Source organism: Desmodus rotundus, chromosome 5 (assembly GCF_022682495.2).
Source record: "Desmodus rotundus isolate HL8 chromosome 5, HLdesRot8A.1, whole genome shotgun sequence".
Lineage (NCBI taxonomy): Eukaryota > Metazoa > Chordata > Mammalia > Chiroptera > Phyllostomidae > Desmodus > Desmodus rotundus.
The window spans coordinates 58,520,996-58,546,585 of NC_071391.1; the positions used below are offsets into that span (position 1 = coordinate 58,520,996).

Sequence of the window (25,590 nt, forward strand, 5' to 3'; positions counted from 1 at the left end):
TCTGGAATAGAAGCTGACTTTCTTTTCATTGTATTTTTTTCAGTTTGAATTTAGTGTTTATAATGTACATGCCTTTGTTAAAAATAACTTTAATAACATTTTTGAGATGTAATTCACATGCTACAAAGTTTACCAATTTGAAGTGTCAGTTCTGTGGGTGTTTAGTATATTTACAGAGTTGTGCACCTATCCATGTAATCTAACTTTAGAACCACTGGCCCCAGAGGAAACTTTGTGCCATTAGTAACCACATCGTATCACCCCTCACTTCCCTGGCTTTGGACATTCCTTATTCTACTTTCTGTAAATGGATTTGTATATTCTGGAATCTCATACAAATGGTATCATCCAGCATGTAGTCATTTGTAACCGGGTTCTTGCACTTAAGTAACGTTTTTGAGGTTCATCTCTGTTGTAGCAGGCCTTACATAACTTTTGATTTAAAAAATGTTAAAAATTAAAGTGAAATAGCAATTTGAAAATTACTTATCCTGTTGAAGTGTATTATACAGCGGTTGTGAAAAGGGAGGGAAACACAGAGAAATTATGTCTTGTTTATAGCTTTCAGTTATTGAGCATTTATGATGTACTTTCCACTTTATAAGGATTTATGTATGTTATCTCATTTAACCCTTGCAAGATATGTAATAGATGTTATTATGTTATTTCCATAAATGTGTAAATTAAATGAAGTGAGTGTTAATTTTAGGTGTTAATTTAAACATAAAAGTGTAAAGTATAAAAATAGGTATGTGCAGATTTATGCTTTATACCAAAGCTTGAATATTTTAAATGCTGTAGCAATACTGCAATGTTCAGTAAAAGTGTAGTCGCTCGTCAGACAGGTCTAATGTAACTCTTTGCAGTGGCGGATGTGTTCTATATCTGTCCGCACATGACAGTGTCTACTACCTCACGTGACTCTTCATTACCTGAAATGTGGCTAGTGTGAATGAGAAACTGAATTTTAATATTATGTAATTTAAATTAATTTAAGTTTAAATAACCACACTCTGCTTCTGCCAATGTCCTAATAACAGCTATAGGGTAATCAAGGCAATCCTTACCCTTGCAATGGAAATAATCTAAATGTGGGCAAAACGTCAGGAACAGTGGGTATTAGACACTGAAGGGCAGAGACCCCGGAGAGTTGGGAAACAAGTGAGACGAGCCCCATGATTATGCTCGCCATGCCTTGGGCGAGTTTCTGGGCATGGATTAAAGGGGAGGCATTCAAAGTCTAGAGGACTTTCTGTATTGAGGAAACAGCGTAGAGAGTAAGAGGAGACCATGATGGATAGAGTTCACAGAACAAAGACTAGAAAGGAAAGTAGTTAGCTACTTACTGATTAGGACATGTAAGTGAGGAAAATGCCACAGTCCAAGGAAAGAAAAAACCTGAAAGGACTGCAGGTCTTTACCTAAGTGCTTGGCACTCAAATAGCAGCCGGGCTGGAGAACAGTCTTTTCCTACTAGCCGGACTAGAAAATCTCAAGATCCATGAGGCAGAAGGGTCTTACCTCATTAGTGGGGAATAATTAGCCCTAAGTTGAGCAATACTTCCTCCTAAAATATTTTCAAAGCAATCCATTAAAGGATTAAACCGTTTCCAGTAACTTAATTGTGTCCCAGAACAAAGCTCAGGAATATTTATCCAGCACCCACCAAGGTAAAATTCAGAATGTCTAATATCCAATCAGAAGTATCAGGCATGCAATGAGAAACAAGAACGTGTGACCCATAATGAAGAGATAAATCAGCCAATTAATACCAAACCAAAATTGACAAAGCTGTTAGAGTTAGCAGGCAAGAACATTAAAAAAGCATTACTGTAACTGAATTCCAAGTCACAAAAAGTTAGGGACATGGAAAATAGGGGGAAAAATCCAAATCAAACTTCTAGAGTTGCTAATCACAGTGTGTAAGGTGGAAAATTTCCTGGATGCATGAATGGCCTATTTTATATTGCAGAAGACAGTACTAGTAAACTTGAAGACATAACTATAGAAGCAATCCAAAATGAAACACAAAGAGTAGAAGATTTTTTTTTTCCGAAATAAAGAGAACATTAGTTGAGTTGTGGAACTGCTTCAGGTGACTTATTGTTCATTAATTGGATATCCTAAGAAGGGGGAGAATACAAAATATTTGTTTTAATAATGTTAAAAAACGTTCAAATTTGATGCAGACTATAAACCCAGAGATCCAAGAAACTTCATGAACCATTAGTACAAGAAACATGAGGAGGACTACTCCAAGGCACATTATAATCAAACTGTAAGAAGATGTTGGAGTGATATTCACTGAGCAAACTAGACTGAAATACAATGATCTATTAACCTGGAAATTTCTACCCAACAAAAATGTCTTTCAAGACAAACATGAAATATTTTTAGACATACATTTTTTAAATTTAAATAACCACACTTTGCTTTTGATCATGACCGAATAACAGTTATAGGGTAATCAGGATAATCATTACACTTGTAACTGAAACAACCAAGATGTGGGCAAAACATCTAAAGCAATGGTTTTAAGGTCCTGGACACAGGCATTGAAAAGTGATTGCTGTATAGTGGGTTTATAATATAGCTAAAAGTATCACATGGGTGATAGCAATTGCACAAAGTTTGGGAGGGGGCAAGTGGAATTATATTCATTGCAAGTTTCTATATTGCATGTTAAGTGGTATAATATCACTTGAATGGAGACTATCAATTTAAAGATATAAACTATCAATCCTAAAACAAACACTAACAAACCAACAAAGGAAAGAAAATGGAGCCATAAAAAAATATTTAGTTAAAAAAGAAGGCAGAAAAGAGAAAAAAGAAACAAATAAGAGACAATAAAAAAATTAATAGCAAGATATTAGATTTAATTCTAGGCTTACCAATAATCACAGTAAATGTAAGCGATTTAAATACTGTAATGAAGAGGTGGAGATTTTCGGTTAGAATGAAAAGTAGGAAACAACAATGTGATGTCGGTAAGCGATGAACTTCAAATATAAAGACCACATCCATTAAAAGAATGGAAAACTAACAGTAATTAAAAGAAAGCTGGAGTTGCTATCAGGTAAAACATTTCAGAACAAAGATTATTATCAGAGCTGAAGACGGCAATTTCATCACAATAAAGTGGATGGAATTCTAAATGCTTATGTCTCTAATAACAGAGCTTCAAAATACACCAAAGAAAAACTGAAAGAACTGTAAGTAGAGATTGTGGGGAAAGTTTCACAATCACAGCAGGATATTTTGATACCTCATATCAATAATTGATTGAACAACTGGACAAAAAATAAGGGTATAAAAGAGCTGAACCAGCCATGTCAACCAACTTGACATAACTGACACTTAGAGATCCCTCCACCCAGCAACAGTAGAATGCACATTCTTTTTAAATACACATGGAACATTTTCCAAAAATATGCAACATATTCTAGGATATAAAATAAGTTTTGATAAATTTAGAAAAAATAAAGCCATATAAAGTATATTCTGACCATAACAGAATCAAATAAGTCAGTAACAAAAGATCACTGAAAATTCCTAAATATTTGGCAACTAAATAGCATACTTTTAATTTTAAGTAAGTCATGGATTACAGAAGTAAGGAAGAACAAAATTAGAAAGTATTTTGAATGGAATAAAGGTGAATACCCAACTTGTCAAAATCAGTAGGATATACGTACAGCAGATCTTAGGAGGGAATTTATAGCGTTACACATCTATATTTAAAAAGAAAATACCTTAAATCAACGGCCCATATGTGTACCTTTAAGAAACTAGGAAAACAAAAGCAAATAAATCTCGAGCAAAACAGACAAAGGAATTAAGATAGATCAAATTGAAATCAGTGAAGTAGACCGATTCCAGTAACCTTCAGACCTAAGAGTAGAAACAATCTAAAATGAAACATGGCAAGTAAAGAGAGGAACGTTGTTAGCATAAGAGTATAACCCAGCTTTTGTTTAAGATAGGGGTTCTGGATTCTTTCCATGTACATTTTAGTAGGTTGTGTTTCGTTTGGTGTGTTTGAGGGGAGCTTCAATCCAGATTTATTGTGTTCTGATACATGTATTTAGGGGAATTTTAAATAGCTAGTTTATATCCCACAAAGGATTAAAATTTTAGTAGCCATTCTTATTGATTAGAATTGGTTGACAACTGGACTGTATTTTACATTTTTAAAATAATGTAGTCACCTTAATATGATGGTTAATAAATATTATGATCTAATTGTTGATTTTATTATAAAAGCAACTGTCTTTTTTCTTAATTTGCTTCAGGTATTTTTAAATTTTTAATTATAGTGACGTACAATATTATATCAGTTTCAGGTGTACAACATAGTGATTATACATTAATATAACTTACAAAGTGATCAGCCCAGTAAGTCGAACACCATAAATAGTTGTTACAATATTATTGACTATTCCCTAAGCTGTACTTTATTTCCCCATGACTATTTTTATAACTGACAATTTATGCTTCTTAATTCCTTTGCTTTCTCACCCAGTTTTCCAACCCCTCTCCTATCTGGCAACCATCAGTCTATTCTCTGTGTCTGTGAGTTTGTTTCTGTTTTTTAAGTTACATTTTTTAGATTCCACATTTAAGTGAAATCATATGGCATTTATTTTTGTCTGACTTATTTCACTTAGCGTAACACCCCCATTCAGGGGTGTCCAACCCATGGCCTACGGGCCGCATGCAGCCCAGGATGGCTATGAATATGGCTCAACACAAAATCAAAAATTTACTTAAAACCTTTTTTTTTTGCTCACCAGTTTTTGTTAGTGTTTGTGTATTTAATGTGTGGCCCAAGACAACTCTTCTTCCGGTGTGGCCCGGAGACGCCGACAGGTTGGCCACCCCTGCTTGTTGCAGGTGGCAGGATTTCATTCGCTTTTGAGTGGCATTCTTAGAGAGAATCTTTTAAAATCAGCTGTTCTTTTTTGAACTTTGTTATCCTTCTACTCAGTCTATATACATATATACATGTTGTAATTATATATACATATTGTGTAATGTATGTAACTTTATGATATATGTGTGTATAGAGACTGTTTATTGACTCGATGTGGCTTATTTGGAAGATAGAGAATGAAAGATGTGTGGCTACTTTTGCACATCTTTACATTTTTCAGGTACAAGATTCAGTGGTAGGTATTTTGCTTTTATAGGACACACCAATGATGATGACAGTGTTCTTTTGCAAGTAATGTATTTTCTCCTTGTTATAGGTCCTTTTGTTCTGCATCACAGCTGCCATGTACATGTTCTTTTTCAGGTATGTTCTGTTAAACCTACTTATTTTAATAGAAAAAATAGTGTTCCTTTGTAATTTTTTATCAACCATGTAACTAAAGCGTTCCCCAAATCATTATCCCCTGTGAGTGGCATGAGTTTTGTTTTGTTTTGTTTTGTTCTCAGTGATTAGAGATAAATCACTACTCCTTAGTAAATAGAGAAAGAGAGCAAATGGATATTTGCTTTTTCACATGCTACTTACAGGTTTATATGGAAAGTTGAATATATAAATAAATAGTCCTCAAATTCTGATAGGTGTTTTTTGTGCCTGATTTTATATATTCTTCAGTCTTCTTCTAAGACAGTTAGCATTTTAAGTATAAATGAGAACACATGATGGTAGGATTTAACCTAAGTCTTCTGTGCAGGTGACCTAGCACACTAATCGTAGTTTTTAAAGTGTTAAATTAGTGCATGATGTCTGTCGTTGTTACGTAACCGTAGCAGTGTGAGAATAGCATTTTTGTTTAGCAGGAGTCCACTTCTTTTCGTCTTTCTTTGCAGTACAACTAATTTCCATTTTTTCACTCTGATTGCACTCATCTGAATAGACTCTTTCTTAATATTTCTGGATATAGGCAGAATTGAGTCACAGTAGGAAGGGCCAAGCTTTTAAAATTAAAATTTGTGTTTAATTGACAAAGGCAAACATTGATTTCAATAAATTTGATAGACCTTTCTTTTTTAACCTAAATGAGATAATTTAACCATACCAGAATTTTCAAATAATTAATTTCCTAACAGAACATCCTAAATAAGTATTTGATAAGCACAATGATACAATTTTAATTTATTTTGATTTTATCAAAAATGTCACATGCACACATAAAATGATGATATTGCTGTTATTATTTTTGTAAAGGGATAGCCAGGCTGTTAGAAGAAGTAAAAAAATAGATGAAGTTTCAACTTGATCTGCAAAGGAATGGTAATGGGATATGTAGTATTTTATGGCAGTTATTAGTGACTGGAAAATTATTGCAGCTCTCTGGTGGTCTTCGTGAAATTGTTTGACCTACCGTTTTTGTATAGCTTCATATATACCTTATGATTTCTGCAGTCTCTTATATTTTAATAACTTAGGGGTGGGATAGAGGAGTTAAGAACAATGACTGTTTCATTTTGTGTCCATTTTCCAAAACTTCATAATTGAATAGAGACACATTATTAGGATAATATTATAAAAAGTTTCTGTGATTTATCTTTATGTTCTATCTAGTCTGAAGATAAAGCACCTAGTGGGAAAAGTATAAAAAAGATAAAAAGTTAGAAATATACCTTTTATTGATATGCACAGAAGGAAAGTATAATATCAAGTAAATTTTCTTTTTGTTAAAATTCCTAACAGAACAGGTAGTTAAATGAAACAGTCCTTCCCAATGTGACACCTAAAGTACATATTTGATCGACATTTAGCATTTTTTAATCATCAGAAGTTTCTGAGGTTTAAAAAGTAAATTTTGTGTTGAATATGGTGAAAACGCTCAATTTTCAGCATGGCTCTCTGGCAACTGCTGCCATCAACCTAGTATTTTTGGTGTAGAAAGAAAATCAACCCTATAAATATGTATTTTGGTGCAGAGCTACGGAACCTTTTCCTGTTCCAGTCACAAAGTCTAGGTTAAAAACAACAATTTAAAATACTTTCCAGAAGGCTCAATATAAGGTTTTAGTGCCAAGATAAACATTTTCAATTTTCTGAGGAAAGGGGTTGTTTTTCTCCTAAAAGAAGCACTATCACCAAATTCCTAGTGTTCTTGGCAGAAGTTAGTCTGAATAACTCAACAAAAGAAGTTTGGTAAATGGTAAAGTAGAGCTATTTATAAAGAACTACAACCAAACAAAACACTGCTACATGTTTGTTTCAGCTGTCGCATGTATTTGGAATGAACCAAATATGCTGTACATAGCAGTGGGCGAGTCCAGTTGAATCAGAATGTTTTATTCTCAAGAGTCAATTTTATTATAAATATAGGTATTTGAGGACACGTTCATTCCATTTACTAACAATTATTTTAGTTCCAATTGTATAAAATTTGACAAGGAAATATCAAATGATATTGTTCCCAGGATTCCATATGGTAATGGCTTTTGAGAAGAACGTAAGGGAAACATTTTATGTTAGAAATGATTGAAATTGTGTTTTTATCCAAACCCATAAATGCAGAAAAGGGAAATGAGATCCCCTTTTAATGGAGAGATAATGTGCCAATATTTTTTAAAAGAAAAACTTGAGGAAGTAGTTCCATAAGTATTTATTGTATGAATTTACTTAAGTAACACAGTGTTTTTAGTATTGAAATTGTGGTTATTAAAATGTGTAGTGAAAATGTCATACTTTTGCACAGCTATTAAATAGTTTATTTTTTTTACAGATACAGTTTTTTTCATATACATTATCTCATACATAGTTATCTTGATTTTCAGTCTCTACACCAGAAATAAGGGTTACTTACATACAAATGGGATCCTGGGAGCACTGTAGAGGCTTGGGTTGAATAAGGGTAATATGTGAAAAGAGAGTTCTAGTTTGCTTCTAGCTCGTAAGTAGCTGGCCCTCCAGCCATCACCTGTTTATGGATACAACACATTATATGGATTCTGTTAGGAATCGGGCTACAATATTTTGAGGATGTTTTGAAGGAAAAAGACTCTCGGTACCTTTGCAGTGAGCATACTGCATATAATTCCTCTGTCTGCTTTGTTCAGTCACTTCATTGTTAGGCATGTTACTATGAAAGCTTCGCTGTAGAGCATTGTATGTCACTCTCAATTCAGGCCAACGGAAGTCTTGGTTGAAAACTCGATAGAATGTTTTGTGTCTTGCATCCCTTTAAAACATTTCTTTATTTCCAAATGCGTATTTATGCGTAAAGAGCATACATTTTCTCCAGCTGAAGAATTCATCGTGTTGTTGACTCAGGCTTCAGGAGGATCCTCTCGACAGTCTTGTGGAGAAAAGAAGTTAGTTTCTTTTGAACCACTAGTTCTTTTCTGTTTTCACTGAGAAGCAAAGAGTCAACAGCAACACAAATGCCATGCAAAACGATGATGCTTAATGTTGCACACACAAAATAATGAAACATTCAACACTTTTAAACATTGTGAGTTTTATTTTCAACATTGTTTCTGTGTCTGAGGAATACTATTATTTTAAAAACTGAAATAATTTAGCTTCATTTTTCTTTAAATAAGTTAATTTAAAGTAGACGGTATCATAAAGCATATCATGACAACTTTGATCCCATCCTAGTGAATACTTAGCTAGACATTCTTTCTACCCGCCTTTGCAAAGGCAGCCGCAAAGGCAAGTGTTTGTTTAAACATGTAGAACAAAAGGCTCAGGCTTGCTTTCATAGCACAGAATCTGCAGACTGTGGCCGATTCACAATAGACACATCTCAATCTGATATGAACATGGAAAAGCCTTGCATTTTTAGTTAGAAACCAGTGCAAATTACAGTGTGTTTTGTTTTAAACAGACTTAGAAACAGGGTTGATGAATTCTTGTCAGGTCTGGTCTCAAGATAAAGATGTAGTGTTTGTATTTAAGAAACTGTATATTTTTATTAACCAGTGTCATCCCAATAGATTAAAAAATAATAAAGGGATTTGAGTAAAAAGGAAAAAGAAAACAACACTATTGGCTGAAGAACCTACAATTCTTGAGTGAAAGACATTTGTGATTGTCCTGGAGTCTCTTTACATAAACTTAACTTAGTATCTTTGAAATAACTTTAAAAGCAAGTAAAGAACTTTTGATGTGGGATAACCATTTTCTGATTTTAATGAAAGTCCTTTAAATATTAATTAGGTTCTATTTCTTAAAGGATTGCATAGACATACACAAAAATTTAGTCTAGAAAATTATATAAGGCATTCAGAGTTTAAAAGCTTTACTTGTGGGTTAGGAGAGTTTGCCCTAAATAATTAGATTGTTGTTTTGAAGAGATTACTTTTAGCAATGCAGAGAGTGAGTCGAGGTCTCAAAAGGGGGCATCATGACCAGCAGTGGTGGAGGGGACTGTGTTGGTTACCCAGGAGAGAGCGGTGAGGACGGGGCGGGCGTTTTGGTGCTCACACGGTGACGAGGGGGTGGATCTGAGATATGAGGATGGCAGCGTGGGTGCGGGAGAGCAAAATACTGGAAGCTGAGCAAATTAGAAAATGTGTGGAAATTGAGTGCAGGTTTTTGCAAATACTGAGGTTGAGGTGTTTTTGGACATTTATATTCAGATGTGTAGATATCAGTCGGGTATTTGGAATTCAGGAGATAAAATAGCAACTTTTCTTGGCTGTCACACCAGCTGCTTGACTGTGAACAAATCATATAGCTTCTGATGCGTCAGTTTCTTCATTATTGAAATAATGCAAGTTTTTATGTGGACCTAATACATGAGTTTGGGGGACTGAATAACACACAGTGTCTTTCAAGCTTTTTTTGGATGTGACATAAAATAAGAATTGTGCATATAAATATACATACACATTTCCTAGAGTAACACCTCATCTTGCTACATGAAAGACATTAGGATATTTTCTTTTCTAATTTATTTTATTTATTTAAAAAAGCTGCTTTGACCCACTATTGGGTAACAGCCAGCAGTGTGAGAAAATACTGAAGTAATATGTGTGAGCACCTGGCCCAGTGATTGTTACCTTAGAAAAAATAGAGATAGAAGTAGTGATTGTGGCTTTTAAACTAGGAAATAAACTTAATTGAAATAGAGAATTTCATGAGTAAGGACATTATCTTTAGTGGTAATGCTATAGAAATACCCAGTAAGGTGTTAAAAAGTATTCATTTGCTTTAACAATCTGGTGATCAGCTGTAACCGGCTAGAGAAATTTCTGTAGTTGGTTTGGGATAGTAGATTAAAAAATAAATGTGAGATGTTGTGCACTTTAAATATGTTCAGTTATATTTGTTAATTATTTGTTAAAGTTAGGAAAAATGTAAGACAATAAATGTGCGATCAGGAAGTAAAATGAATATGGTAAACTCAAGAAGTTTGAGAGGAGAAAGGGCAAGTTGTTACAGGACTAATGGTTTTTCTTTTGTATTTTTCTTAAGTAATTAATTTATTTGACAAACTGTGGGAAAGTTTAAGCAGATATAAAGTGGTTGCACAAATAGGAAAGACTGACAAGTTGGGGGATGGGAAAGACAAGAGAAATAGTTTCAAATGTGGTCCAAAATGTCCGAGTATACGGGTAGATTGTTGAATTTGTCTGGGAGAGGTCGTGATAAATGATTAGGAGGAATTGAAACTCTGTTTGAAAGCCTTGGACACATGGTTTAAATGAAAGAGGACTGATGTGTAGAGGAGGTAGGAAATGGAAAAATAGAATGTTTTTGGCTTCCTAAATTCACTGTCATTCTTAAAAGGTAACCACTGTGAAACCATATACCCCGAGAAGACGCGTGCCGAGGGAACTAGACAGTTCCCCGATTGGCAGCTCAGCTGGTGAGCTTACCAAAGAAGGCAAAATCTGCCCTGTGGGAAGAAGAAGTGTAAGATTGTTAAGACTGTTGCTTTTCCCAAAGCAAATGGAAAGGGTGAGAAAACATAGGCCCATAAATGCTGTAAATCACTTTCTCTGAGGATATAATGTTTATTATCATGGTATACGACTAATCTGACATTTGGCGAGGGGCAGCAAAAAATTAGTCTGTCTGTTTGGTGATTGTACTCTTATCTATGGTAGAAAGTTGTGGCAAATCTGTTTTCACTTTTTGCTCGTCAGCCTTTGAGAAACTTGTGCCTAGATAAAAAAATTGCTCAGCCCTGGCCCGGTAGCTCAGTTGGTTAGAGCAACGTCCCATACACCAAAAGATTTCGGGTTTGATCCCAGGTCAGGGCACATACATAGGTTGTGGGTTCGATCCCCAGTTGGGATGTGTAGGGGAGGTGACCGATGTTTCTCTCTCTCTTCTCTCTCTCCCCCACCCCTTCTCTCTAAAATCAATAAACATATCCTTGGGTGAGGATTAAAAAAAAGAAATTGCTCAAACATTTTATAAGTAATATAAATGTTTACTGTTTTTTAGTAGAAGACAAAGAGAAATACTGTGTGGAGAAAACGATAAACTTAAAGTGTAACTCCTAAAGTAGGGACTTAATAGGACGTAATCATAACAGAAGTGGCCAGTTGCCTTTCAGAAATCTGCTGCAGTTTTATTTTAATAAAAATAGATGGCATTTTTAGGTCGTTTTTAAAATGTGAAAATTGTGTTTATTTTCACTGATGTCGAAGTTCAAGAAGTGGATGACATCCATATGTTACTAACTCAGTGAAAAGTTTATACCACTAACATGCTATTGCCATTCATTGCCAATAAGCTGGTTCTAGTCCCATAGCAGTTCTGCGTTTCCATTGCATGTAGGAACCCTTGTGAATCAAGATGGTAGTTTGCAGTTAAAATAAAGGAAGAGCGGTGGTTATATTTATCTTTTTTTATACTAACATCCTGGTATACACGTCAACCCATTGTAATTTTAACCTCAGTTAGCATTGTTAAGCTAAATCAAGTTGGCACTATACAGTCTTATATTTGTATTTAATCTTGTAAGCTATAATTTAGCTATAATTTAGTAGTAACAATAGTTGTATCTTGAAAAAGAAAGTAATTGTTCCAAGTTCTACAAATTGTATTTATATTACTGACAGAAGAATAATTCTTATAAATTCAGTTTACTTTTTAGTCACTATGAGACATGAAAATAATTTCATTTTAAAAATGACAACTCACAGATATTTTGACAGAGCATTTTTCAATAAGGCATTTCCATTTTGAAAGACAAGAAAATTCCCCTTGTGTATAAAAATCCATTGCCTTTGCAGAAGTCTGAGCAAATCAAATCTTCACAGGCAAGAGGAGTTAAGAAGTCATGATAAAGTTTAATAAGTGGCAAGTCCCTTAATTATACTTTTTCTCCTGATGATGTCAGTGATAGTTTTTAGCATTGGTGATTATTACTAGAGGGAATTTGGGGTAAATGAGTCCCCAGTAAATGATTGAATGAATGATGTTGAGTTCAAAACATGTAATGATTAGAAATGAAAGTTTTAACTTCTCAGAATTTTCATGGACTTAATGAAAAACATCCATGGGCTTTAAGAGTTTCCATGGTGTAATAGGAGTTGCACAGTCTTTGATGCCTCACAGATCAGATCTCTCTTTAGGTTTTGGCTCTATCAGTTACTAATTCTGTGGTCATCAGCAAGTTACTTGGCTTCTGTCATCTTCAATTTTTCATCCATAAAATTATCCCTGTGGTTCTGAGAACTTAGAATAGATACTCCTACAAGAAAATAATTTTTAAAAAATTGTGTTTATGTTTCCAAGTCAGTCATTAAGTCTTACTTAACCTGTAAATGAATCCATAAAATGTACTGGGAGTATAGCGCCAGTGGTACTACAGAAACAAATACTACTTATGATAACATAGCTTTGGGAACATATGTTGATGTTGAGTATGTTGGAGCTAAAGCAGAAGGATGGGGAGTTACCCAGTTCTTGAGCCACTCACCAGAGCCCCGTGTTTGAAGCACGAGTTTGGAGCATAGGGAGTGGGAAGTGAGGAGATAGAAGAACAGAATTGGAAAGAACGATTAAAAATAAAATAAAACTTAGGGAGAGAATTGTGAAAAAGAAAATTCAACAGTACAGGCTAATGCTGCAAATCTAAGAGCTGAGGGATTAGAATTATGGTTTAAACTGGGGCTTTCCTTTCACTCCTCTCTCCTCCTCCTCCATCGCTTCCTCACTCTGATGCTGTTCTGTCTAAAAGGGTAGAGGGGAAGCATAGTAAGTGGTGCTGGAACAGAGGGGGTCTTGAGGATACTGGGTGGATGGGCATTGTGGGGGGCTTAGGTGTGGTGCTCAGGTGGGTGGGGAGGAGATCGGAAAGAAGAGAGAAGAAATCTATTGGCCTCAAATTCCCAAAGCAGTAAGATTTGGCCATCGTACTGCTTTGGGAATTGTCAGCCTTATTCTCAACTAGTCGCTAGCTCATCCATTGAAAACTGGATTTAAAAAATTCTAAAACAGTTAAAATGGTTAAAGAATGGAACCAAACAGGTACCCTTTCCCTCCATGTTGCAGATCTCTCTAGGCATGATATTGCAAAGTAGTCCATCGTAACTCAACTGAATAAAGCCACAGGTGATTCTTAAAAGGTATCTCTTTTGTCATCTTTTCATAGCCAATAGCTGCCTTGCACTTGGCCCTACTTACATGCAGTTGACTCTGTTTTACCTCTTGCCTGTAGGGGAGGGGACAATGGTAAAGAAGAGGGATAAGAAAAAGGAAACAATTGCTAGAAGTGGGGTAATTGGAGGCCTTAGTTATTAAGTTTGGATAGAGTGGCTATTTGTATTTAAAGGATTTACATTTATTCTTGTGTATTGCAGTGCAGTTATAGGGCAGTATTTTCCCAGAATTTGCTGGTATATCATCTGCTTGGTAAATTAAAAAACTTGTGCTATGGTTTGAAAGTTTGTGTCCCCCAAAATTCATAAATTGAAATCCTATCTTCCAAGATGATATTAGTAGATGGTGGGTCTTTGGGAGGTGAGTAGATCATGAGGCAGAGCCCTAATGAATGGCGTCAGTGCCCTTATAAAAGAGGCCTGAGAGAGCACCCTTGCCCCTTCTGCCACATGAGATTGCAGTGAGGAGGTGGCCATCCATGAAGAAGTGGGTACTCACCAGACACCCAAATCTGCTGGTGCCTTGATCTTGGACTTCCAGCCTCCAGAACTGTGAGAAGTGAATTTCCATTGTTTATAAGCCACCCAGTCTCTGGTATTTTGTTGTAATAGCTTGAATGGACCATGACAGCTTTTCAACTCTCTAATGAAATTCATTAATATCTCAGGTGTTTATTACAAAAATTAACTTGAAAACCTGCTTGCTACCCCAAGCTGTAGGCCAACCACTGTCTCCATATGAGCTTCCTTTTTCTTAAAGGAAAGTCATATATCAGTGTAAGCTGGCAGAAAAGGAGAGTGGACTGGAATGCACACACGTGAACAATGACGACTTCACTGTACTAGTCATTGGGGTGGTAAATGCAATTGATTGAGCATGTGCACTGTGTGGGTGTCACATTCAAAATGACTGAACAAGTAGAGCAATGAAACTGTATCAAATTCTGCATTAAGCTTGAACATTCTAGAAACTATTCAGGTGATTCAAAAGGCTGCAGCTATGGGCAACCGGTGATTGGCAGCTTCACCTTGACAATGCGCCTGCTCATGCATCACATCTTGTGTAGAATTTTTTTGCAAAACATGAAATCACCCAGGTGACTCAGTCCCCCTGTAGCCCAGATTTGGCATCCTGCAACTTCTGGCTTTTCCCAAAACTGAAATCACTTTTGAAAGGGAAGAGATTTCACAATGTCAAATGTGACTCAGGAAAATACAACAGGGCAGCTGATGGCAATTGGGGGAACTGTGTGAGGTCCCAAGGTGCCTGCTTTGAAGGGGACTGAGGCATCATTGCCCTACATACAATATTTTTTGTATCTTGTATCTTCTTCAATAAATGCCTCTATTTTTAACAGCACACGGCTGGATACTTTCCGGACGAGCCTCCCTCCCTCCCTCCGTGTGTGTGTATTATAATCTGTCAAAATGTGGTTGACACAAAGCAAAAAAAAAAAAATTAAGTAAAATACAAACATATTTTTATCTAAAAACTTAAACCCCCAGGTTAAGCATTCTAAGGTCCATTTGTCAGCTCCATGGTGATTAGAGATATAGGATCCCTACCATCTTATACCATACCTTCCCAAAGAAGTGTTTTAGTAGGGGTCTTTTAAATGAAGCCTGACATTATAAACTTTTTTGAATTAAATTTTTTGTTCATTCTTAACCCTCTTTATGGCTAAATACCCCTTTATGGCTAAATATTAATATTAATATTAAAATTAAATATTTTGGAATCCAAATCTAGCATTCCAACTATACAGACTTACACACCCAGTATCAGTCATGATTTTTAACTTATTCCATCTCATTCAGTTGTCATATAAATATACCCTGTGTTAGAAAGTATGGGATTTAAATTATTTGGAATTGAGTATACTTTATAAATAATAAATATAGAAATTAGAAGGTGCTTGCCTATGAAAAGATCATGAAATGGTTGCAGATACTGTCAAGAATTACCTTTTGGCTTTACTTAGTTATGACACAATGCCTAGAGAGATTTTTAAATTTGAAAATTTATGATGAATATAAAAGAATGATAAAACTTACTTTATGATGAGACATGGTGTCTTGTAAATTAGAAAAACAGCCAGAGTTTGTGCTCACTGTGGAAAAATACTAAACAAAATCATCATCATCATCCACACTCTCTTCTTTTAGAGATGAACAGCTACCGCCTTAGTTTACAGGCAACCCAACACAGCCTGAAACATAGCATCTCTTATATTGTAAAATTTACACACACTCACACTTGCACCCATATCCATTTGCACACACAGCACATTTTTAGAAGCCATAGTCTTCACTAAGAAACCGGCGATAACTTTTTAACAGTGGGGGTGTGACTAAAACAGCGTTTCCAAGCATCTATTCTTTCACATTCTGGGAATCCTCTTCTGTGTGCTAAAATGTCTGCTGCTTGTTTAGGGAGCATTATTACTAATCACAGAAAATTCTTAGACTAGACTTTGCTGATACAGATGTTCAAATTTGAAGCAGTTAAGTTTAATTACTTGCTTTACCAGCGAGGAGGAGTGCCATAATTCACTATGGGTTTTTTTCAAGCCTTTCTCTTTGTTTACTTTCTACTGCTTGAGTTCTCTTAGAGGTAATCAAGGGAGGCTATTGTGTAGCAGAGTTCATTAGGAGCATGAACTTTGGAACCAGCCTGTGTAGGTCCCAATCCTCAATCCATCTAACTTGTTTTGTGATTTGGGGTAAGTTCTGTAGCCTCTCTGTGCCTTGGGTTTCTCATCTTAAAGTGGGGATGGTGATGGTACATACCTCATGGGATTGCTGTGTGTTTTTAATGACAACCACCTTGGAAACAATGAGTAAGGGCTGTTTTTTATTTAAAAATGAGCTGTGGAGATTACATATTGTATGATTCCCTTTATATGAAATGTCCAGATTAGTAGACAAATCCATAGAATTAGAAAGGAGATTGATGTTGCCCATGGCAAGGGGCTTGCAGGGGTTGGGGAGTGACTACTAATGGATATGGGTTGTTTTTTTAACGTTGATGAAAATGTCCTAAAAGTAATCATGATGGTGGCTATGAAAGGCAGTGTATATGCTAAAAACCACTTTAATAGTGAGTTCTGTAGTACGTGGATTCTATCTGTTAAAGCTCTTACAGACGAATCCGATAGGGAAGCACCTTTGTTGCACAGTGCACGGCGTTTCTTATGTTACCACCATTACACCTCTTGTTGCCACATCTCAGCGACGCTGCTGTTTTGTGGGCACCTCATTGAAAGGGAATGGGAACATCAGGAAACCTCTCTTTTTCTCAGGTGAATTTGAAGGAGGAGTGTTCCCTCCGAGAATGACAGAATGGAGAATATTCAAGTGCCCTGCAAGGCTTGTCAGCTCTCTCTCCACATTGTCAGAACTGCAGTTTATAATATGCGTGCTCCCAGTTCTGAGATACTACATTCTAGAATTTGAAGGGAAATAATAGAAGAAGCCACAAGTATATATGAGATTGTTAACACAAAGTTGTCTCAATAAGAACGAACATTTCTTTGGTACTTATGAGCTAAGGATTTTTTTTACTTGGTACTGACATTTGAAAAGTACAGTTAAAAAAGTTGATAGGATTGCCAAAGAAGAGTAATGTCAGAAATCTGTGTAGATATCAAAGGTACAATATCAAATGTATTTATTAATTTGAGAAAAACAAGATTGAAGAATTGAAATAAATTATTTATATGAAAATGTAGGCTTTTAGTGAATATGTTCTCAAATGTAAGTCTGATACATTCTTGTCGAAAATGAAAAGTCATAGATTACTATTAGAATGCACTTTATCTGCAAAGTCCATTGCTAGTACCTTCCAATTTACTTTGAGTACAAATTAAATTTGCAGTCTTTGGAAATACAAATTATCATTTCATAACTTGATTGTATTTCCAGTGTATATTTCATAAATTATATTTTATTAGATAGTGATATTGATTGTATTTTGAAGAAAAACTACTGTGTTTTCCTTTTATTTTAGGGAAGTCTTAAAATCCCTTTCCTTGCACACACAAGCGTTGAAATGAGTAGCAAGGTGTAGAAGGAAAGTATGTTGTTATCTTATGATATATCGTATTACATACTTGCATGATCTATTCTATGTACTTTTAAAAAGCCATAGATAGCAACAATTGGAAATATTTGGATTTATTCCAGTTTGTATCCTTAAAACTTCAAATAAAATGTCCATGTATGTAGGCGTATTTTTCATGCTGTGTAGGTTTAGAGACAGGGCTTACTAGAAGAACTGCATCACTTACAGCTTGCTGAGCTGAAATTCACAGTAAAATAATATTTTTTCCACTATTATCAATTTTCAGTATGTATTCTGTTTCTATATAATGTGTGACTGAGTCATTGAACCAAGAAGGTGTTTACCTGCAAGGTGAGCTGACCGAAATAGGAGAAGCTTTTAAGTTCTAAAATTTCAGCCAGAGTCTTCCCTAGAGGATGGAAAAAGTGGGTCTCCTCCCTTTTTTATATTCTCTTGTCAATCACAAAGACTCTTTGTACTGGTGGGACCTTGATGGTCACTGAGTGCTGGCTGTTCATCATGTTCCTGTCATCCTGAAATGGAAAATAAGAGGGGGTGCAGAACACAGGGATCTCAGACCGTAGAGAATAAGTTGCTTGTGGCAGCCCAGGACCTCTGAATCCACGCTGCTCTGGAGTGCTTTCTTCAGTGACTTGTTCACTGAAATGAACCATATAATTCTTACGGTTTTGAGTTCTTTAGGTGTATTCAGAACAAGAATGATATTTAAAATCAGATGACAGAAAGCACTTGAGCTTATGAGATTTGACTTCTTCTATCACAGAAACATCAAACTATAATATGGGAAGCACAATTGCTATCTTAACTCTGTTTCTTGCTTGAATGTTAAAAACTGGTTTTTGAATTGGATAATTCAAAATTCTAATATTGGGTTGGCTAAAAACTCTGTTTTTCCATAAAATAAAAGACACACTTTTCATTTTCACCAATAACTTTATTGATTTGGATATTTTGAGTACGTCAGCTCTCTCCCATATGGTATAACGTTGATTGTTCTCAATTAATGTCTCGATTTGGTCACGATCAACTTCAACTGGTCTACATAACTGGGGTGCATCATCCAGCGAGAAATCTCCAGCATGAAACTTCGCAAACCACTTTTGACACATTTGATCAGTCACAGCACCTTCTCCATACACTGCACAAATCTATTTTTGCATTTCAGTTAGGTTTTTTACCTTTCTTGAAATAATAAAGCATAATATGCTGAAAATGTTGCATATTTTCTTCCACATTCAATATTAAAATGGCTACACAAAAATTCACCAATTTTGATACGTTTTTTTAAATGCACGCTGATGTGACAGCTGTCACCATAACAGAATAACAGAATTGTCATCATAGCAGAATTGTTTTGAATGAAGTTAAAGGTAAGTGCTACCAGAGCCATCCTACAGAAGAAAAACAAATGAATCTTTTGGCCAATCCAGTATTTTGGAAACCTCCCTCGTAGCATGTTATTCTAAGATATTTTCAGGGACTGTTATGAAAGATAAAGACTCTCCTCACCTTTTAAAATCACCAGCAACTTCTACTGGTTTGAAACATATAGGGTGATTTACTATGGTTAGCTAACCTTGTTGAAATTACTTGAGTCCTAAGGAATTTTATAATTATTACTGATTAGCCATTTGATTTCATGTCTTTTACCCGTTGCTAATTGTTTAATTTACTATGCTAATTTGTAGGAGCCTTTTAATACTTTTAATATTTATTCTTTCCTGTTACACTGTGGTATCAGTCAGTTATTGTGTAAACAACAACCACAAACTCTTAGTGGCACATAACAAGCAGGTCGGCTGGCCCAGCTCTGTGTCGTACTGCAGGTCTGTGGGGCACTTAGGGCAGGTCTGCTCCCCTGTATGCGTTCTGAGGCCTAAGCTGAGGGGACAGAAGCTATGCAGGGAGACCTGTCCTCATGGCCGTGGCATGAGATTTGTCTTCATTAACATCGTCTCCAAAGTATCAATACATGTATATATACTTTATTTGTACTCTGCATACGTAAATATCTGCTCATTTACCAAAGCATCTTCTTTGAGTGTAAGTTCCCTAGCTGTAGTCTGGAGTCATTTTGCTGTATAAACCATACTTACTAGGTATTGCCTTCCAAGCATTCAACTCAGTTTTCATGGAAAAAACCTTTTTTCCTTTTTTGGTTTAGGTAATATGTAGGTCAGTTAGTAATAACATTAACGAATACAAATGACGTAAACACAGAGAGAAAGAGCTGACTCTTGGCAGGCATGTAACTCAACTGGTATGAATAGACGTGTGTGGTCATATTGGGTGTGGTTTTTATCTTTGAGCAATCAATGTAAATATTTAAATGTTTTACAGACAGAAAATGGAGAAGCTAAGATAAATTTGTCCTATATATGTAGTCTCTTGCATGGAGATTAAAGAATTTTTACTGCAAAGAGTACATTTAAAAGTATTTACTAACTTTTGATTCTACCTCTTTGGTCTCTGTAATGTCATCACTGTCCTCCTTTCCTCTCTTTTAGACTCCTTCCATTGTGTTGTTGTTTTTTATTATAGTAAGGCCAAACTTCAAAGTCATCCTTTTACTGTAGGAATCACTTTATATATTTGACATATGACAAAGTCTGTCCAAAAGGTATCCAGCCATGTAATATGAAAAATAGAGACATTTATTGAAGAAGATACAAGATACAAGAAACATTGTACATAGGGCAGTGATGCCTCAGTCCCCTTCAAAGTAGGCACCTTGGGACCTCACAGTTCTCCCAATATCAGCTGCTACCTTGTCATATCTTCCTGAATCTCATCAATAGTCTGAATGAAATCTCTTCCCTTTCAAAGATGATTTTAGTTTTGGGAAAAGCCAGAAGTTGCAGGATGCCACATCTGGGCTGTTGTGGGGCTGAGTGACCTGAGTGACTTGATGTTTCACCAAAACTCTGCACAAGATGTAATGTATGAGCAGGGTGCTTTGTCATGATGAAGCTGCCAATCACCAGTTGCCCATAGCTGTGGTCTTCTGAACATCCGAATAGTTTCCACGGAGGAATGTTCAGGCTTAACACAAAATTGATGCAGATTCATTGCTCTACTCACTCAAGTCATTTTGAATGTGACGGCCACATAGTACACATACTTACTCAATTGTGTCTACTGCCCCCACTGACTAGTATAGTGAAGACGTTATTGTTCATGCATGCCCATTCCAGTCCACTCTCCTTGGCTGCCTGGTTACATCAATGTTGCACAAATCATTCTTGTTAAATTGGCTGGACTTTTCTGGACAGACCTTGTATATCTTGATGCTTATTTCTTCTAGCCTAAAAATAACTGAAGTTAAAGAATTCATGAACTCCATGCTAATTGTGTTAAGTTAATTTGATATGTTGCAAAATTCCAAAAAAAAAAAAAAGTACCTCATTTAAACTGCATATTACTATCCTGGCTGGTGTGTCTCAGTGGATTGAGTACCTGCCTTCTAACCAAAGGGTTGAGGGTTCAATTCCCAGTCGGGGCACATGCCTGGGTTGCAGGCCAGGTCCATAGTAGGGGGCACATGAGAGGCAACCACACATTCATGTTTCTCTCCCTCTTTTCTCCCTCCCTTCCCCTCTCTCTAATAAATAAATAAATAAATAAATAAATAAAATCTTTTAAAAAAGTACATATTACCAATACTTAGTGTTTCATAGGATCATAGAATTTTAGAGTAGGAAGGAAAATAGAGATTATGCAATAGAGCATTGTTGCTTTTCTGGTGAGGAAATGGAGTTTCCGAGGAATTTGGTGACTTGTCATAGCTCATACAGTAGTTAGAGGCAGAGGTAGAAGTAATTTTGAGTAATTTACTTTAAAATACAATAGAGAACTGGCTGGTGTGGCTCAGTGGATTGAGTGCCTGCCTGCAAACCAAAGGGTCGCCTGTTCTATTCCCTGTCAGGGCACACGCCTTATTTGCAGGCCAGGTCCCCAGTAGGGGGCGAGGGAGAGGCAACCACACACTGATGTTTCTCTCCTTCTCTTTCTCCTCCCCTTATCCTTTCTCTAAAAATAAATAAATAAAATCTTTTAAAAAATACAATAGAAGTTATTTGCATAACAGTTGAATATTTTGAAATGTAAGTGAAGAACATGACAAAAGATTTAGTATTTTCGTACTCTTAAATGGTACAATTTGATGGAAAGCATTTTTGAGAGGAAAGGTGAAATTAAATAGAAAGATCTAGAAATTAAGGAAGATGAAAGTTTGGTCAAAATAGTATTAAAATACAGGGCCCAGCAGCAGTAAGGCCTGCTGGAGTGTGGTTGGCAGGGTAATAATATGGGTGTGATAATTTATAGTTTTAATTTGAACAGTTCACCTAAAATGTCATCTGATATACTTGAGTGTGATATTGTTATGTTACAGAATTACATGCTTATGGTTTTGTAATAAAAGATTTTGTAATAAAAAGGGGTGTTATTTGTGCCCGACCCTGTATATTTTGGATTTCATATATGAAATAGTTGTAACTATGTCAGAAATACCATCAGATGGGGTTATTAATCTTTCTATTTGACACAATAAATATTTCTGATTATTGCCATTAGAAATCTTTGGAATTTCTCTCTTGTGACTAGGTTTTAAGCCGGAAGGGAGAATAAAAGCTGCCCTGCAGTGTGATGGCTCTGCTTCTGTCCCGCGTTTCAGTCTCTTCTTTCTTCCTTGCCTCTCTTCTCTACTCTGTTCCTTTTCTGGTCTTTTGTTTGTTGGTGTTTTCTGCTTTTTTGCTTAAATACATAACGTGAAGGAAGGAACAAGTAGTGCACCAAGTCATTTAATACTAAATATCCATTATGCCATTTTAAATGTGACAAATGTGGGGCATTTAGAATTAAATTTATGTTACTACTTCCTAATGCATTATTGATAAGTTCTTTAGAGGAAAAAACTTTACATTAGCGTATATTTATAATCATTTCTGATCTTTTATCATGAATTGATCATTTTCTTTATGAAATGTAAACAGGTAGATATTGAAGATTTATTTGAACAGCAGTGTGTACGTATTAAGGACTTTAGTTGTTTTAATTTAGGCAATGCATTTCCAAGCCTTAAGCCCACTGGATATAGTCAATTATCATTTCAATGTCATCTCCCAAATTTAAGATACAAGAAGTTATTCTAGGAAATCAGAAACGTCTTAAACATTATTTTACATGTATTACCTTTAAGGACATTATTTTATTTCTACTATTAATGTTCGTTTTGTTGAAAAATAACTGACTAGATTTCCAAAGGGATTTATAAAAACAGATTATTCTTTAAAGCTATGAACTACTTGAAATTTTATGAGTCTGAAACTTTGTTGTAGAATATAGGATTTACTTATTTTTTTCTGATCAAATTTGCCACACTAAGAATATGCTATAATTGAAATATGAAACTTGGACATAAAGCAGAAATTGTAATGTTACTAACAGCTGTTGTATAAAAGAGATTGACTAGAATTTTATTGTGTTTCTCAAACATTATCTTCTCACAAGTCTCCTTTTTTTAGCTTACTGAACTTAAGTTCTGATTCCGCTCTGCTTAACCTCGCTTCAGCAGTCAAGTATTGTTTCTTTCTGTTCCAAACATGAACTAAATAGATATTAGGCTGTTCACATCTACCTTGTGTAAGGCTCTGTTTTGTCCAAAAGTATTCTTTTCGAAACATAATCCCTCCGGATTTAACTGTTTTTCCTGGTTAATAACATCCAGACCTGCTCCAGATCTTGATCTCCTGCCCTGCATCTAACCCTACAGTCTAACTAGGTTCCCTCTTCTTGGCTGTCGGACTTTTTGTTTAGCTTCAGCATGTTTCTTCTTTTCAGCATTCTCCCTCTCTCTCTCTCTTATCTGTCAGTTATGTTTTCTCTGTAAGTGGTCATCTACAAGATGGGAATAATTATAGAGACCACATTTTGGGCACAACATACTTTCTTTCAGTGCCCAGTTTTATTTAGAGCATAATTTTAAAAATGCTAATAAACCCTGGGTAGAGCCTGTTTATAATTCTCACATATTTGTAACACTTTTCTGTAGGAAACTCTGCCGGAGTTGCAGAGCCAGTTTGCCCCTTCTTCCAGCTGGAAAGGGGTATGGATGTTAAGGCTTTGATGAAAAATGAAGTAGTTATAGCTAGGTAATATTGAGTGCTTACTTTGCACTTACTAAGGCACTGTGCTAAGGGCCTTATAAACAGTATTGACTTAGTCCTTACCTCTACCTGCCACCCACTATGGTAAGTACTGATATTTTCTCCATTTTACATGTGACGAAACTGAGGCTTTAAGAGGATGAGCAATTTGCCATGGATTGTATAACTGGAAATAAAAAACTTTGATTTGAGTTTGGGACTGTCTAACCTCAGAGTCTGTTTTCATTTCTCAGTGTACCCAACTATACCAGTACCTCCCAGTCTTTTCCACATTGTGCTGTACTTAGAAAGTGTTAGTGTGCGTTTTTACAGCACAGTGGGGAAAATGGAGGCAGCTGACCTCAAGGTTCTGGGCAGCCTGGAGGTCTCTCCTTGCACCCTCACCAAGTCAAGTCCAAGTAAGGAGGGATTAGCACCTAGCCATATTGTTCAGTCATTCTTGGCAGACACACCTATTGGGAAACTGTTCCGCACTACGGTGTCTGTCTAGAAAATGGGAGGTGAAGGGTAAGAGCATTTTTCATAATATCACAATGCTTCCGGCTTCCCTTATCACCCCGGGCCAGTGCTGGTGACGGGGTGTCAGTTCTGTTATGTTCGTCTCTCTGTTTTTTTCCTGCTATAGTAATAACAACATAAATGGTGGTTGAGTTTCGTTCATTCAGGAAATATTTGAGTATTTACTACGTGCAGGCTGCTAGAGGAAATGGTATTTGTTGCTGTGGTCTGGGTATTTGTGGGTCTCCCCCGCTCCCATTCTGCCTCCAGTTCATATAGTGAAATCCTAACCTCCAGGACGATGGCATTAGGAGGTGTAGCCTTTGGGGCATGATTAGGTTGTGAGTGTTTTTGGGGTAGAGGTGGGCAGTCTTGACTGGGATGGTGTCCTTGTAAAAGAGACTCAGGAAAGATCCTTTGTTCCTTCTGTTATGTGAAGACACAGCCAGAAGGCTCCGTCTGTGGACCAGGAAGTAGGCCCTCACCAGACATCAGATCTGCTGGTACCTTTGTCTTAACTTTAAGAAGTAAATTTTTGTTGTTTATAAGCTACCCACTGGATGGCACTTTGTTGAAGCAGCTCAGATGGACTAAGATATTTGTCTATGAATTAGTTTAATAAGGAATGTGAAATATCATAACATAGTGGTAAGAAAAAAGTAAAACTAATGGGAAGGGTGCTGTGATTAGTTTAGGAAGTATAGTGAACATTTCACTAACAAGAAACGTCTTAGTCCAAACCTTGAAAGAATAGTAGAGTTAAAACATAAGAGGTTGGGCCCTGGCTCGTGTGGTTCAGTCGGTTGGGGTGTCATCCTGTGTACTGAATGTTGAAAGTTCACTTCCCAGCCAGGGCACACACCCAGGTTGTGGGTCAGAGCCCCAGTTGGGGTGCGTACAAGAAGGCAACCAATTCATGTGTCTCTCCCTTTCCCTTTTTCCCTTTCCCTTTCCGTCTCTGGCTCCTCCGCTTCCTCCTTCCCTCCTTTCTCTCTCTTTCTCTCTGAAAGCAATGAAAAAAAAATGTCCTCTGGTGAAGATAAAAAAAAACACGTCGGAGTTCAAGAGTTTGGTGATGAGGACAATAATGCGGATTCAGTTGATAGCATCAGGAGACACATGTTCGAGCGCTTGTAACTATGTTTACTTGTTAAAAAGAAAGGAGGAAAGAGGGGAAGAGGGGGTTGAATAAAAGAACCCTGTCTTGCCCTATAATTCCTTTCAATCACTACTTATTTCTTCCCTCCTCTTTACAACCAGATTTCTCAAACCAGGTGTCCACATTTGCTCTTTCACTTTCTAATG

The 25,590-nt window shown here is 36.1% G+C and overlaps 1 protein-coding gene across 3 annotated transcripts in view; it reads left to right on the forward strand.

Moving 5' to 3' along the window:
* Nucleotides 1-25,590, forward strand: part of TMEM135 (transmembrane protein 135) — a 237,586-nt gene that overhangs the window by 150,590 nt on the left and 61,406 nt on the right. For all 3 annotated transcript variants that reach the window (XM_045181806.3, XM_071221474.1, XM_024572837.4), the window contains one exon: nucleotides 5,253-5,299. In XM_045181806.3, the coding sequence (XP_045037741.1) occupies nucleotides 5,253-5,299 (47 nt within the window). The remainder of the gene's footprint in view (nucleotides 1-5,252; nucleotides 5,300-25,590) is intronic.